Source organism: Accipiter gentilis, chromosome 5 (genome assembly GCF_929443795.1).
Source record: "Accipiter gentilis chromosome 5, bAccGen1.1, whole genome shotgun sequence".
In the NCBI taxonomy this organism is placed as follows: domain Eukaryota; kingdom Metazoa; phylum Chordata; class Aves; order Accipitriformes; family Accipitridae; genus Astur; species Astur gentilis.
In genome coordinates, this window is record NC_064884.1 from 22,869,926 (window position 1) to 22,885,525 (window position 15,600).

At 45.1% G+C, this 15,600-nt stretch overlaps 1 protein-coding gene across 9 annotated transcripts in view; it reads left to right on the top strand.

The window, feature by feature from the left end:
• Window positions 1–4,151: 4,151 nt before the first annotated feature.
• L3MBTL3 (L3MBTL histone methyl-lysine binding protein 3) overlaps window positions 4,152–15,600 on the top strand; it is an 86,462-nt gene continuing 75,013 nt past the window's right edge. For 2 of the 9 annotated variants that reach the window (XM_049801470.1, XM_049801476.1), the window contains exons 1-2: window positions 5,494–5,624; window positions 14,178–14,289. In XM_049801470.1, the coding sequence (XP_049657427.1) occupies window positions 14,188–14,289 (102 nt within the window). In that variant the 5' untranslated portion in view covers window positions 5,494–5,624; window positions 14,178–14,187. Of the gene's footprint in view, window positions 4,230–4,468; window positions 4,570–5,493; window positions 5,625–6,285; window positions 6,358–7,059; window positions 7,124–12,115; window positions 12,141–14,177; window positions 14,290–15,600 lie in introns of those variants that run through there. The other 7 variants (XM_049801469.1, XM_049801472.1, XM_049801471.1 and 4 more) reach the window with 7 other exon arrangements.

Genomic DNA, 15,600 nt, shown 5'->3' on the forward strand with positions numbered 1-15,600 from the left:
AATGCTTCCCAAACTTTTCATAGGCAATATTGCTCTGGTTTCACTTCTGCACTGACAATCCCATAACTTCCATACCTGCCTTTGAATTTCTTCAGGATGAAGACCACCTCTTGAAATCTTTTAGTGTTGCAACTTTGATAAAATCTTTGAAACACCCACTTTACAATGTCTCGAAACTCCTAGTCTGTAGAAACAAGCTCTCCAAGGCTGCACCTAGAGTGCATCCAGGTGCATATTGGGCTGAAACCTGACTGGAAAACACTGCAGTTTCTTTCAAGTACTCAGGCTCAAGTTTCCCTCCCAGGAAAAAAGACCATTGCGTACCCAAGTCTCACTCTGGTACGGAGGTGGGATGTGGCCAGGGCACACACTCAGGTTTGAAAGCTGGGATGTATTACCGGTTCTCCAGTTTAGCGTGGCACCTGAATCAACTTTGGTAATTATTCTGGGATTAGTGGCAAAACCCAGTCAGTTCTATTGATAATGAGTCGGCCGTTATTTCTTGACATCTGTGGGGACATCAAGTTGCCTGGAAAGGGAGAAACCACTGTTGAGGGAAACTGGAATCACGATGGACTGCAATTTGCCTGTCTTTCTTGCTAGACAGGCACATACACTATCTCTCCTCATCCCCAATTTCTTAAAGCTTTTACACGTCTATTTTCTTGGCTTAGAGTTTTAGATAGTAATATATATCACTTTTTTGCCAGTGATTGCCCTCATGCCCTCTTTCCTGTCTGTCCTCCTGGTTTGGCTTGGGGAAGAATCATGTGGCAGACTGGTTACTGTCACTGGTGAGAAAGGTCACACAATGAGCACACAGGTTGCTAGAAGAAGGGTGGTAATATGTCAAGTGCAGGCTATTTTTGAGAAATAAGGCCATCTTTAAGGCATCTTAGTCTGTATTGCAGAAGTCAAGACCCCAGAAGTGCCACATAATGCCACGTAATTTGGTAAAATGTAAATACTGATTCTCTTTTTCTCAGTTTATGTTTAGAAAATTGCTGAGGAGCCATTTGATCACATGACGGTATAAACCCAATATGCAAACTGAATCAATCATGTACACTTACTCTCCTCTCACCACCTTAAATGGTATTCCAGATTGGGATTTGGAAGCCATGTGTATGGATGTTCATGCACATGCTCTCAGAAGAATAATCAGCATTTGGCTACAGCACAAACACCTATTCAACAAGTTACAAGAATACTCAGAGAGAGACCAAATTTAGTTACTCCAAAATCTGTCATTAAACATACTGCCAAAATCATATTAAACGCCATACTTACATATAGAAAACAATTATTCAAAATTCTCTGTCTTCAGAATACAGATGGAAGTCTAGTGTTAAATAAAACAGCAACAGAACTAATCTTTAAAAAGCGTATTTGAATAATAGTTTAAACTATTTTTACTCAATAAATTTTTATTGATGAAATAATGGGTTTATTATACATCACGAGCTGCCACAATATGATTAGGGCAAGGATTGAAGAAGAGACAGAGAACAGAAGGTACCTTTATTAATTTCCCAGGTCCTTTTACTTTAATCAAAGAGCTATCCATTTGAAACTACTGATCCAATAAAGCAGCTATGTGCTGGTTCAAATACTCAGTTTCAGTCCGACTTCCAACATATATCGTTCAAGGAGCTCTTCCACCTGTGTCATCATTTTCTGTAAGGGGCTACACTCCTACGACTTCTGCAAGTAGATCTGATGAATTAGGATATAATGGGGTTTTACAACTTCTGAGTTTCCCTTTAAGATTTTCAAAGGAAAAAGGACAAAGTCTTTCAAGCATAAATAAAATAACTACTAGTAACTCGTCATTTGTATTCTTAGAAATGCATCTTTATAACAAGGGTATGGTACGCCCTCCCCCAAAACCTCAGTGTCATCTGGAGAAATAATCAGTACAGGTCAAGCGTCCTAGAGAGTTTTAAATAGTACCAAATTGCATCATTCCTTAAGTGTCTTCTGCAAAGCCCAGCTAATTTAATGCTACAATAGAATAATCTAGTTATTTGGCAACTATCTGCATAAAAACATTTCAATAACATTGGGAAATAATTTTCAGAAAAGCGCTGAATGACTTCAGTTGCAGTTTATTCTTTGTTTCTAACCCATAAATTTCCTCAACTAAGAGTTCACTGGTGGAAAGCAGGAATTTTCTTGTCCTCTACTATTCTTTGCGTCTGTGTTTTAGAATACTTTAAATGTATGTTATCGCTAATTATTACAATTAGGTTAATACTGTTTTCTGTAATTAGTTTCTAACGAACATATGTTCATTGATGAACACTGCAGCCTATATGCAATGCCATTTAAGCTGAAGGGGCATGAGAAATGCTCATCATAAAATAACTATCATGTATTGCGTTTAGGCACCAATCCCGCAAAAACTTGGGTGTGAGCCCCATTTTACTGCTGTGAGAAAAAGGTAATTTAAATAAACAGAAACTCTCAGGATAGTATGGCAGAAGTCTAAGCAAAGTCATGTCTAAATTGTTTGAGCATGGGCACAGCTTAAGGGAGGAGAGTTGTCAAGTTTGATTCTTATATATTTTAATACGCATTCTAAAGTAAATACTCTACTGAACAGAAGCTGAGACTGGGAAGCCCTGTCAGAGGAGGACCACCTCTATCCTATGTCCAGTGCAATGATGTCCCCATCATGGGGATACTACCGTAATACAGTATATACCCATAATAGCGAAAAGGTTGTATTTGGTCTCATATGAACCATTTTTTTAGTTATTCTGACTTTGTAGGTGAGCATTTTTTGCCATGCATTCATTTCTATTGATATTTAATGCTGATATTTATTCCTGGATATTTGTTAGTATTTATTAGTATTTCTGTTCTAGTAATTAGGGCCAAAGCTGGCACTGGAACTGTACAAGGGAGTGTATGTAAAATCGAGAGAAAGTTTGGGCATTGATCACTACTAGGATTAAGAAAAGATATATTGAGATTTCATAGTTATTTTAACAGTATGCCAAACTATTAAAAATTCAAAATGCACTTGGCCAGTTTTTGCCTTGAGGACAGAGTTGCCCTAGGGAGATATTCTGTGGTCAGCAAAAATATTTAGTATTAGTATAATTAAGATTGTTTGGTGTTGTTTCATACTTTGCCTGAAACTATATAGATACATATAAACACAATTTTTTTTTAAAGTATCATATATACAACCCATTGCAATCCTCCAGCCTCCCTCTGCTTCAGCCTAGCGAGGCCTCGTGTAGGTCTATTTCACGGAACGTTCTTTTGCACAACAGACCTCCTCCTAGGTGGAGGAAGCCCAGCCTGGCCAACCCCATAAAATAACCGGGGCCTTCAGTGTTCACCGTTTTCTGAACAACAACAAGTGACGGCAAATAAATGCCGAGGACAGTATTTTTCTTTGGCAACACGGGGCAACGGCGGAGAGAATTCGGGCAGGTGGCACGTTTGAAACTACTTTTAATTTGCGAGCTGGCTAGGTTTTAAATGAGGGGAGGCCCATTGCAAGGAACGTTTCCGTGCTGAAGGAGCCCCGGTATTTCTGGTAGGGCGGGAGGAGCGCGGCGCGGCGCTGCCCGGCCTCGGACCTTTCACCCCACGGGTAACCCCCCTCACCGGCAGCTGCGCGGGCTGTCCTGTGTGTCGTCCGTCGTCCCCCCCCCCCCCGCGCAGGACCCGCACTTCCATTGCCGGTGCCTAACTCTCCGCGCTCTGCCTCAGGTCGGGTTTACGCAGAGGATGGGGGCCAAGAGCCGCAGGCAGGCGCCCCCCGGCCTCCCGGCGCCCACCGCCCGGCCTCACCAGCACCTGGCGGGACCGCTGGAGGAGCAGACACACCCCCCCCCCCCCCCCGAAAAGTGCAAGGCATGATTTTTGAGAGCGCCCAGAATAGCGGCGCGGCTGCCGCACGAGTCTCCTTTATTATTCCTCCGGCGTCGGCGGTACGCGAGGGGAGACGGTGCGCCTCGGCCGCGGCCGTCGCTGGTGGCTGTGTTTTCGGCGAGGGCGATGACTGCCGCCGGCTGCCGGTTGCCGGCGGCTGGGGCGCAGCGGCAGCGCGGGCGAGGGAGGAAGAGCGGCGGCGGCGGCGGCGGCGGCGGCGGCAGTTTCCCCTTTCCCCAGCCCTGGCTCGGCGGGCGCATGCTCACTGGTGCCCGCAGCCCTGGACCATATTTGTCAGGACTACTCGAGAGACGGAGAAAGAGAGAGAATTTGGGGGGGTAAGGAGCGGCGGGTTCCGATCTGATCCGCAAGCCGTTTAGGGAGCTGCGATGGCAAAGGCTGGTGATGGGTTTTAATTTTCCCCCCTAGGCGAGGATGAAAGTTAGGGAGAGCGCGAGAGATAAAGGGAGAGGCGCACCTCCTCTCCCTCCCTTACGAAACGTATCTGGGGAAGGGGAGGGGGGCTTCTCCCCCACCACCTCGAGCAGAAAGGATGGAAGTTAATGCCGGGGAAAGTGGGCAAGTGACTCGCAAGTGGCTGGGGAGCGGCTGGGGCACCGGGGATCTCACTAAATCATAAGTGTACGAGTGTGAAAGAGGAACAAAAGAAAGAGAGAGGTGCCTGGTATTTCTTTTTTCTCTTCCCAAACACATGAAGGGAGTACATGTATATATATATGCGCTATATATTTATATACATACACAGGCACGCACGCACGTATGTGTATGTACATATATATATACACATAGACGGGGGAGGGAGCTGTGGAAACGTGTTTGGGGGGGCCTTTTTTTGGGGGGGGGGGGGGAGGGGGTTCCGAAGGGAGGGGGAAGGGAAGGGGAGAGACATTTTGCAGACTTGCCCCACCAATGAGCTTGTCAGTTGGCTCCATTTAATGACACTTACGGGGCACCGCCGCGCCGTTGGGAACAATGTGATGCGGGTGCAGCGAGGGGGGGTGGTGGGGTGGTGGTGCACGGGTGTGCGTGTGTGAGCGCCGGGCGGGGAGGGAGCGGAGCGGAGGGGAGCGGAGGGAGGGGGCTCGCTGCCACCCGAGCCCCCCCCTCCCCAGCCCCGGCTCTTTGTTCACACAGGCTGAAGGACGGGGAGAAGTGCGGGCTGCGAGGGGGCAATGCGCAGCGGAGAGGGGTGTGAAAAAGCCCCGGGTTTTTTGGTCGGAAGCGGCGAGAGGTGGCGGCTGCCGGGATATACCGGTTGAATGTGCCGTGGGTCCCCATGTGCGAAGGCCTCTTCAGGGCGCAGCGGAGAGAGTTTGTATTTTCCGTCGCTCCTGCACTTTGTGTGATTGTGTGCGAGAGATCTTTAAAATATAATCATCTCCCAATTTCCGCCATTTTGGGGAAAGTTTGCACACACATACACATACCAAAAAAAAAAAAAAAGCAGCTCCTAGCAAATTTTTTTTTTAAAGAGGCGAAAAAAAAAAAAAGTCTTTTGCTCGAGTGCTCAGTTCCTGCCTCTGTGCGGTGCGTGCGCCGCGCTCGCTGCGGCAGACATGTGAGGCGGCGGGGGAACGGCCCCTGCCCGCTCCGGGCTGCGTGCGGCGGCGGGGGCCGGTGCTTGTCAGCGCTGCCGGCTCCGCGGGCTGGCCTCGGGGGGCTCCCGGAGGCCGGCCCCGGGGTGCCGGCGGTGTATGTGAGTGCACATACACGTGAGTGGGTATTTTGCTGAGGAGGGGGGGGGCGGGGGGGGGAGGGAATAGGACACGGCTTTTCTGTTAAGTTGCGCGCTCTCGCCTGAAGTGCGGCCGGGGTGGGGGAGCGGCCCCCGCGCACACGCCCGTCTCTCTCTCCCCGGCTCCGCAGCCGGTGCATATAACAACAGGATATAGGCACACTTGTTCTCGCCAACGTGTGTGTGAGGCGGTGTTTTTTTCGGTGGGGGGACGGCAAAAGCGATTTTTTGGGGGGGGGGGAAGTGGGTGGGTAGCGGCGGACGACGGGAAGGCGCTCCCGCGGAGCGGCCGCCCGCCCCCGGCCGGGGCTGGGGAGAGGCCGGCGGGGCGGCAGCGCCTGGGGCGGGGGGGGCGCCGTGTCGGGGCCGCAGCGGTGCCCGCTCCCCACCCCCATGTTTCCCCCCCCCCCCTTCCCCGTCGGAGCGGGCGCACACGAGAGCGTGAGAGAAAAAGTTGGAGCGCGGGGCCGGGCGCTGGCGGCGGCGGGGCCGGGCGGGGGCGAGCCCGAGCCCTCCGGGGAGGCGGCGTGTGCCGGCCCCTCCCGCGGGAAGGGGTGACTTCTCCGCCGAGGGTAGCCCGGAGATCGGCTGCGGGAGCAAAGCCCCGCACTCCCGTAAAAAAAAAAAAAAAAAAAAAAAAAAAAAAAAAAAAAAAGAGCTCGCCCCCCTCCTCCTCCTTCGCGCTGGGGGAGGGGAGGAGGGAGGAGAAGGTAACATTTCTTTTTTTTTTTTAGATTTTTTTTTTTCTTTCCACTCGGAGACAGCCTCCTTTTCCCGGATCTCGGTCTCGGCGGGTGGAGGGGGGTGGGAGGAGAAAAAAAAAAAAATAGCAGAGGACCCGGTAAACAAGCAGAGTCCCTCTCTCGTTGTGCAACTTCCTCAGGAACACTCAACACCCAGTTCCTCTCCCACCGCCGCCCGCACCGCGCTCGCCCCCGCGCCGGGGCAGGGGGGGCACTCTTTCCCCGCTCGATTTAATTGCCCGGGGGGGGGGGGAAGGGGGGAAAAAAAAAGGCAAATTCAGGGGAGAAAGGGAACAACTTGAGAACCGCTTTCCCCGAGCGCTTCCCCCGAGGAGCCGGCCGGGACGGGCGGGCGCTTTTGTCTCGCTGGTTCTGCCCGAGGCTGGGGAAGACGCGGACCTGAGCCCGGGTTTTCTCCAGAAAGTTTCAAGTGCAGCAAAAAACACGCCGCAAAACTGGCCAAGGAGGGACCTCTGGTGGTAGGCCGCCGGCTGCCGGCGCCGGGGAGCGGCGGCCGCGCCCGCCGGGCCTCGCCGCCGCGTTCCGGCTGCCGCTCCTCCGCGCCGCGCCGCGCCGGGCGGGAAGGAGGGAGGGCCGGCCGGTTCCGGGGCGGCCGCTGCGGCGGCCCGCCGGCTCCCAGGCGCCGCGCCGCGGGCCCGGGGCCTGCCGGGGGGGCGCGCCCCGCGGCCCTGTCACTTGTCCCGCCAGAGAGCGCGGTCTGAAGCCCCAGTGAGTAAGGCGTCTTGGGAGGGAGGCCCCTGGACATGCAGCGGCCAGCCTCGCCGGGTGGCGAGGGTCCCAGCCTCTTCCAATTACCTGCGCTTAACAGCATGGCGGGTGTAAGCTTTACGGTGGAAGGTAGCGGGAGTTATGTTTTCAGGTTTGTTCTATTTTCTTTTTAATTTCCCTTGTATAGTTGAGTGGCGTCGGACTGACCGCTTTTGCTGTTTGTTTCTACTCGTGGATGGATGCTCGGTCGTGGGTGCTAAAAATCAGGTGGTGGCCGTAAATAAAACTGGTGGTACAAGAACTTCAGGGTGTGTCCTTTTAGGAAATAGTCTATGTTCACAATCACAGCACAGTGATCTTAATGCAAATTTAAAAGCCGTTCAGGAAACCAGTGCTTTTTACCGAGGAAGTTATCCCATTCCCAGAAGTTTATATGATGAACATCTGTGAGAGAGAAACTGCCTGAAACTAGCGGCTGAAGGCAGTAAAGCACTCCTCTTAAATCTGGGTGGTGCCAGGTACTCCTTTTTTCCTGGTGTGACTCCAGCGGCTTTGACTGTGGTCCAGTTGGTCTTCTCGTGAACTGGTGCTCTGATGAAGGTGGCTGAAGCAATCATCTTCTTGGATGTTTTTTGTTGTCAGTTGGGCAATTGCAGTGAACTCTGGTTTTGTTCGTTGTGGTGTATATTTCACCTTCAGTTCAATGAGTTTTTCTAGACTGTTGCTTTTAGAAGTTCTAATAAGAAAATGATTATGATGAGTCCTTTTCCTCTGATCTGTTCAGTTTTATTGGGCATCACGTATTCTGTGAAGAGAGATGGATGACTTTTTGTGGGCTATTCCATTTACTCTTTGGGTTTTTTAATACTGCTGGTAAGTAGGGTGATGGATTGTGAGCGATGGGTGTGAGGAACCAGTGATTATCTGGCATGGGCCTTACTGAAAAAATTACAGCATGTGTGTAGTCGTAGCTTATTAGTGCTCCAGTAGTAGGACCGCTCACCACAATGGGAGGAAGATAGGAGCTCTTTATGAATTGAAGAGAAGGGAAAGTCTATAAATGCAGTAACCTGCTGAGTGTATTTAGGAGCTAGAAAAAGGTCAATTAATTGTTCAAGGACAGCAGAGCTCATGGAAGCTGCGAAGAACCAGCAGAAGAGGAGGGCATGCGTCAGACAAAGGGAGCGTTCAGAGGTATATCGAATTAGCTTGGGGTGAGAAATAACAATCTGAAATAGGTCAGGTGATACTCAGTGTGAAGATTTGGTGCGCCACAGTTCTTCTCAAGGAGGCACACATAAACAAAGGCAGAAGTTTTCTGTAACTTCCTGTGCCTGCTTCAAGGAATTAAGACAAGGCATAGGATTTCAGAGCTGTTGTACTCAAGTCTTACTATCTGAATAGGTTAAACTTCCACTCAGAACTGCACAGACAATAACAGAAATAAAGGAGTCATGAAAGCGCTGCAGAGGAAGTAGTTTTTGGTGTGAGGTACAGGTTCTTTATAAACAAGATAAAACTTATCAGTGTTAAGTTTCGTTAAGTGATGGGATAGCTTTGGTATTGGGTAACTATTGTTATTATAGTGTTCTGTGGATATTTGAAAATGAGGTAGTAGATGAAGGCTGTGTTACCCAGTTTCTAGCAGTGGTACGGCAACACCTATGTTAGCTTGCTGACAGAGACCAGACTCAGGTGAGGACAGTATGAACCTCCTTCAGCACTGGTGCAGACTCGGGCTTCACAGCATGTTGTAATGCATCTGTGGCCAGATTCTTTCTGTGAGGAAAAAGGTTTGAAGCAGAAGTATTGGGGAGCAGGAACAAACATACGCAGTACTTCTGGAGAATCTAGCAGGCAGAAGAATAGCAACAGATAAAATAAGAGGAAATCTGATCCGCTTTCTCTTACAAGTGATAAGAATGGCAAAGAATTTTAAGCTGTGGTCGCTTTGTGAATACATATATAAGCTATCTATCTGTAAAATAACTTACTTGTAATAAACTTCATGAGCAACAGGCAAAATAGTGAAATTTACTCAAACAGCTCTTCAACACACAGAATAGAAACATGGCAGAACTAGTAAAGTAGTTCCTAAACAACAACAAAAAAGATTTTGAAGGAAATGTGTAACCTGCAGATACTTCTTTTAATGAAACATTGAAATAATTGAACCATTAAACAGGTACAAAGCAAAGCATATAATAAAACGTGGTGGATAGCCTCAAAGCATTCTACCATTTCCTGCCCTGTTCCTGTTGTGGTTGTTTTTCTGTAAGTGAAGAGTCAGGTGCAAATAGATGAAGGGTGAGCAAGAGACAAGTGTGGCGTGCACCCAGCTAAAAGAGAGGATTGTGAGGAGAAAAGCAGGGCTCACCCCGGTGGGTTTAAAGTTGGTTGGCTTTGCTTTTGCTGTCATTGTGAAGTCAGCTTAACACAAAGTCTGTCTGAAATAGAGGGAGCTTACATTGCAAGGGGTAATTCAGCTTCGGCAGTGTAACAAGTCAGCCCTGGTAGTATTCACATTCTTACGCGTTAAATAAAGCTGAAGCTGAGTATCCACTTGTCCCCTGGTGTCTAGAAGTTAGTGGATTTGCAGCTTTGGTACACTGAGTTGTCCCCTTCTGATCCACTTCATTTTCCTGATTTATTGTGTATGGAAAATGTGTCCCTTTAGCCCATGGGTGCTACATCAAGCAGCCTCCTCCGTGGAGGTGCCCAAAATAACCATCTGTGATATTAGGACAAAAAACTCACCTGTCACCTTTGTTCCTGAATATCCATGAGCACTGGTGTTACGCAGCCCTGTGGGGAAGAGGGACCGTGGCTTGGCTCCATAAGGACATCACCTCCCTTGGGACCTCTGTCCCTTGGACCTCATCCTTGGTGCCACTTGCTGAGACCTCCTCTGGTTCCTCATGCCCAGTTTTGCCTCCTTACAGAAGCTGTCGGCTGGGGAGAGGACCAGCATGGGGCAAATCTGCCAGGCTGTTCTGTCACGGTGGCTACAGAAATCCTCAAAAGTAAAAATAAAAATAGACAGGGATGCATAAAAAGAAAAGACACACTATTGCAGGCAGGTTATGCCAATCTGGCAGTTCTGACTAGTGGCTTTACTGCTGAAATCTCTTCTGTCTGCTGCCCGGTGACCTGGTATTGAGTTGGCTCCACTGGTTAGAAATCAGACGGACATTTCACAGGTGGCATCTTAGATTTACAAAATTCAGGTAGGTGTCAGGTAGTTTTTTAAAGCACTAAAAGAAAGAATCCTGTTACTACTTTTCGACGTATTCAGTACATAACCTTATAATTATTTCAAAAACTACTTGTAAGTTTAATTGGCATACTCTCTCCTGTTTCTTGCTTTACGTCTTCAGAGAGTCTTTCACTGGATGAAACTATCTCATTTTTAGTGCTGTTATTCTCATTAAGTATCTCCTCTGTAACTCACTTATTGTTGAACCAGTTGTTGAAAATCAAGGTTTTTCTAAAGGATGTGTCTAATCTTATTGTATATGCTTGCTTATTTTAATGAATTTATTACCTATGTCTAAACCAAAGTTAATGTTGAAATATGAACATGCACCATGCTCTATAAATGCTATAGCTTATGGCTGTGAAGGCTGAGATACAGTTACATTCCTAATAGTGGATTTTGGAGATGCTTTTGGAAGATGGCTGTTCAAGTTCTTACTATTATATCCTTTCCTTCACATCAGATGGCATTCAGTGACAGGCATCGGGACAGTACTGTAGTTACTTTACCCCTTATTCATCTAGTATTTTTACTACTTTTCTGGAAATGTGGCAACAGAAATGATAGCAGATGAAATCATTATGGAAGGAGTTATACTAGTTCAGAGAACGTTCTGTAGTTTTCTTTGTTCTGTGCTTTAGATGTATACATTGCAATGATTTCATAGTTTTTTAGTACCTCATTGCTGTAACAATTTAATTGGTCTCTATCTCCCTCCTTATTATCATTAGTAGAGGGATATAGCCCTATCTTTCATCTGTTCAAACTCAGCAAAGCTGGAAACAGGTATTTTGTTAAATCTAATTCCTTTTGGTAAATTAATTTCTATCTGCATTGCCCTGTGACCTTTTCATCCCCACCAAGAACACTTCTGAAGGCTGCAGAATGCAAAAGTACAGATTGTGCCTTTGATGTTGAGTTAATTTTAAAAGGAAAACAATAACAAATACCTTATCAACCAATAGAATATATCGTTACTGCTGATTGTTATGTGAGGAAACTTTGTTAGGTGTAATGTAAGTTAAAATCTGTATGTTTTCTTGAGAGAAGTATGCCCTGAACATTTCTGTTACCAAAGTTTTGGGGTTTTTTTACTTTCACAGTTTACATCCTGCCTAAGTAGGCTAGGCTCTAAGATTTTATTTTTTTTTTCTCATGTGATTTTTTTCCCAACTGTTTCTGTTACAAAGTGTGTCTATAGTGGCACTATTGGGAGACACCAGCATCTGATGGAGTAGCTGTCTGCTGCTCCTCACTCCCTGGGACAGCGGCCACTGCGAGGAGGTGTTTCCCCACAGCCTCCCAAGTCTCTTGCCATCTTCGGTCATGCCTTCTGCAGAAACCATTGGAACGTGTTTTCTGTAATAAATAAACCACAGGAGGGTTGAGTGAAGTGTCCTCTAAATAGGGTGGTAATTTAAGATTACTTAGAAACTTCAGTTAATACAGAACACAGCTTTGTGTTTGCTTAGCCAGGCTAATCACAGAGAGCTCCTTACACCAATGTGCTTAAACCAGCATGTTTCATGTCCTCAAAATTTCACGGGTTTCTGGATAGATCCAATTTTTCAGCCACTCCTTAGCAGCTTGGGTTTTGTGTTCTTGAGAGAACGCCTGCACCTCTGCCATCGTGCTGCAGTTCAGTTTGGTGGAAGCCTGCCTGAATTGGTCTGCTGTGGTGTGGAAGGCTGGATGCTTGGTGGTTGCACCATGTTCTCGCGTCAAACAGGTGTCGTCCAAGTTGTACTGCAGGAGCTGCCCTGAGGTAGAGTGGTGGATTTTGCCTGGGAGTGATTTTAAAAGATAAGGTCTATGGCTTTGGGGAATTTTTCAGTTTGCACTAAATTTGTTTAGATTTATTGGCGTTTTTTAAATTTTTTTTTTTGTGCATTGGTGGTATGGTTTTCAATACTTTCTCATAGAGGATTACTGAAATTAGAGATGGAGAAGACACGTTGAGTCACGTGATTCTTCTTACTTCAAACTTGTTACGTGAAGTATGTGAAGTTTTCTCAGAGAGCCTTCTGTGAACCCTACCTATCATATAAAATGAAGGGGAATGCAGAAGCTTTCACCCTAAGTAGTGGTTACTGACTGAGGTCCAGCTCCTGTTATCCTGTTGATTTTGAGTAGTGGCTGTAGTTTAAAAAAAAGTACTTGTGGAGTAAGGTGTTGCTCAGGGTTTTAAAGAATTCTGCTAGAAATGAGGAGGAAACCAAGGAGAAATACAAAGGGAGTCCACATTGCAGGCCCAAAACCAGAGTAGTATCTGTAGTGTTGGTGTTACAGTGTTTGGCATAATTTTTCTAATGAAAAAAAATGTAAATTTGATTATTTTTCCATAACAGAGTTAACGAGCTAAGCATTTTTCTCCTCAAACTTTCAGAAAAAGCTTCTAGATGACCTGAGTTTACTTCTGCTTGGTTTGCATCTTTTCTTGTTATCTGCGAGTAACAAATACCACTTAGTCTTTTTTTTTGTGGAAATTCCAGATTTCCAGACAGTATTAATAGATATTTGCAGATTTTGGGAGTGGGACCTAAGTTTGAAATCAGATTTTAGAAAACAAGGTCAAGCACTTTGGAAGCTTTCTACCTATTTGAATTTCAAATACTAATACTTGCAGCAAAAGTTTGCAGTCTGCAGACAGAGTATGAGGCTTACAAAGTGGTTGTTAAAAAGTTCAGAAAGTGTAAATTTGAAAAGGGGTGATCTTTTTGCTAATAGTTCACTAATCAAAGACAGAGCTAATTTTGCTGCAGATTATTTCAGCTGCTGGGCATAGTGCAGAAGTTTTTCAGAAAGAAAATAAATGTGTCAGATTTCACATTGAACAAATAATAAGTTAGGTGCCAGGCCAGAGATTTAAAGATTGCTGGGTTTGTAAGAAGTGGGAGGGAAGAAGGTGGTGGTAGTCACAACTGGCTGCTAGGAACATTTGCAGTTCAGTGCAACTGACGCTGTCTTTGTGGCAGTGACAAGGGGTGTGCCAAAGCCAGGGGTCAGTGACAAGTGTTATATACCTCTGTTGCTTGTGGAAATTATTAGGGATAAACTCTTACCGCAGAGGAGGATGTCCAAATCCACTATTTCTGAAGATAAATATTCTCTCCTCTCCTTTCACTGTTCTGAAACAGAGGGATCCAGTAAAATAAAGTCCTGCGAAGCAGTATTTTTCTCTGGTGTATATGTGCTTCTCTACATGTGAATAAATTTCACAAATGCAAATTAGAATGTAGTGAAACTGTATGGAAACAGTCAAGGAGTATTTGGGTGTCCTGAGTCAGACAGTGAAAATGAAGGACAGTTTCAAATTAATTTTGAAATTCTAATTTGAACTTGCTGAAGCATTCACATCAGCATGTTATCCAGTATTAAGGAGAAACAGTTCCATTAATCAGTGCTTAATGTATTTATTATAGGCATGCACTCATGTCTTGCCTTTCCCAGAACAAATGTTTTTCTTAGGTGTACTTGAGGTATGTTTTCCCTATGTCAGTTTATTTGCAGTTTGAAATTTTTCATTTCTCTCCAATACAGCCTCAATAATAGCTTCCTAGTGTATGAAACAGGTGTTATTTTTTAAGGTTTTAAAAAGATTTCACCATGCTTTTATTACATTAGTGTGTATTATCAGCATTGTCATTAGTTGTCCTCATTGCCAGTGTGCTGAGGGAAGCATTTGATACTAATCTATGGAGTGCATTTAAAGAAATGTCTGGTGATATAAGCATTAAACCACTTGCAGCGTTTTCAGATAAAATATTTTTATTTTTTAATTTTTATTTTATTGTTTTTTTAGTACATGCATCATGAATGAATCTGCCTCTAGTGGAAATGGTCAAGAGTTTGATGTATTTAGTGCTATGGATTGGAAGGATGGCATAGGTACTCTGCCAGGAAGTGATCTAAAGGTAAGATATGTAATTTTTTTATTAAGTGAAATAAAAATGTTAAATGCCAAAATAATGCATTTCACAAGCTGGTGCGTAGGTATCTGCTTTTATGAATAAAACATGAATCTGCAGCTCTGAGTTAAGAGATTGTAGCCTGTTAGCTTTTAGCTCTGGAGTTTCTTGATTCAGTTTCTGATGCTGGCACCGACAGCCGTCATCCCCGTAGGAGCACATAAATTAGCACTGCTATAGACAGAAGTAATCAAGTGCACAAAATCCAAAAGAAATCTCAGAAGTTCAGTGTGAAAATTCAGTCCACTTAGAGCATTGTATTACTGTATCACTAAGAATCTTTATACTGTCATTGACTCTCATGATCTCATGGTCTTAGATCTTTTTATTTCTAAAAATATTTTTGCTGTGCTTTAGTCATGTGGGTGCCTAGAAAAATGAATAAAGCGAGTGCTTCTGAGCTTGGCATAGTTGAGAAATTTGAATGATACTGGAATAGTACTGTTAATAACATTTTTCACACTGGTTGTATTTACTGAAATAAATTGTTATAATTTTATTTTGTTTTCAAAGTATTTTATGTATTTTTTTAATTTATCTGATACTTTTTACTGTGTTATCAGAAGATGTCCTCTGCTGCGTTAGCTAAAAATACAGTTTCGATATTAAACTTTTATTGTAGCTATTTCCTGTTGATTGTAGTAAATATTTTCCTATCATTCCATTTAGACTAACATTGATCAGGTTTTCTCATAGTTTATTTTTTAAAAGGAATCTCAGAAGAAAATGTGTGTTTTTTTAATATCTCTTGGTGCCTGATACAATTTCTGTTGTTGAAGTGAAGAGTCAAAAAATGTTTGAAATTCAGGACGTACATATTGAGAGCGTGTGTGGTTGTTGGTTTTTTTTATTTTTTTTTTTAATTTTTTTTTTAAAAAAAATCACAAAATCATAGAATAGAATCACAGAATAATTTTCTTTGGAAGGGACCTCAGGGCACCACCTCTGAGCACCCCAGACCTCAGGCCGGCTTAGGTCAGGTTGCCCAGGGCCTTGTCCTGTACTTGTCCTGTTATCTCCAGGGTTGGAGATACCACAGTCTCTCTGGGCAACCTGTTCCAGCATTTGACCACCCTCAGAGTGATTTTTTTCCTTTTAAGGATACTTTGTTGGAATGTCACCTTTTGCAGTTTGTGCCTGTTGCCTCTCGTCCTTTTACTCTGCACATCTGCGAAGAACCTGGCTCCAACCCCTCTATATCCTCCCATTAACTACTGGAAGGCAGCAGTAAAATCTCTCCTTCTGGTCGTAAGACCA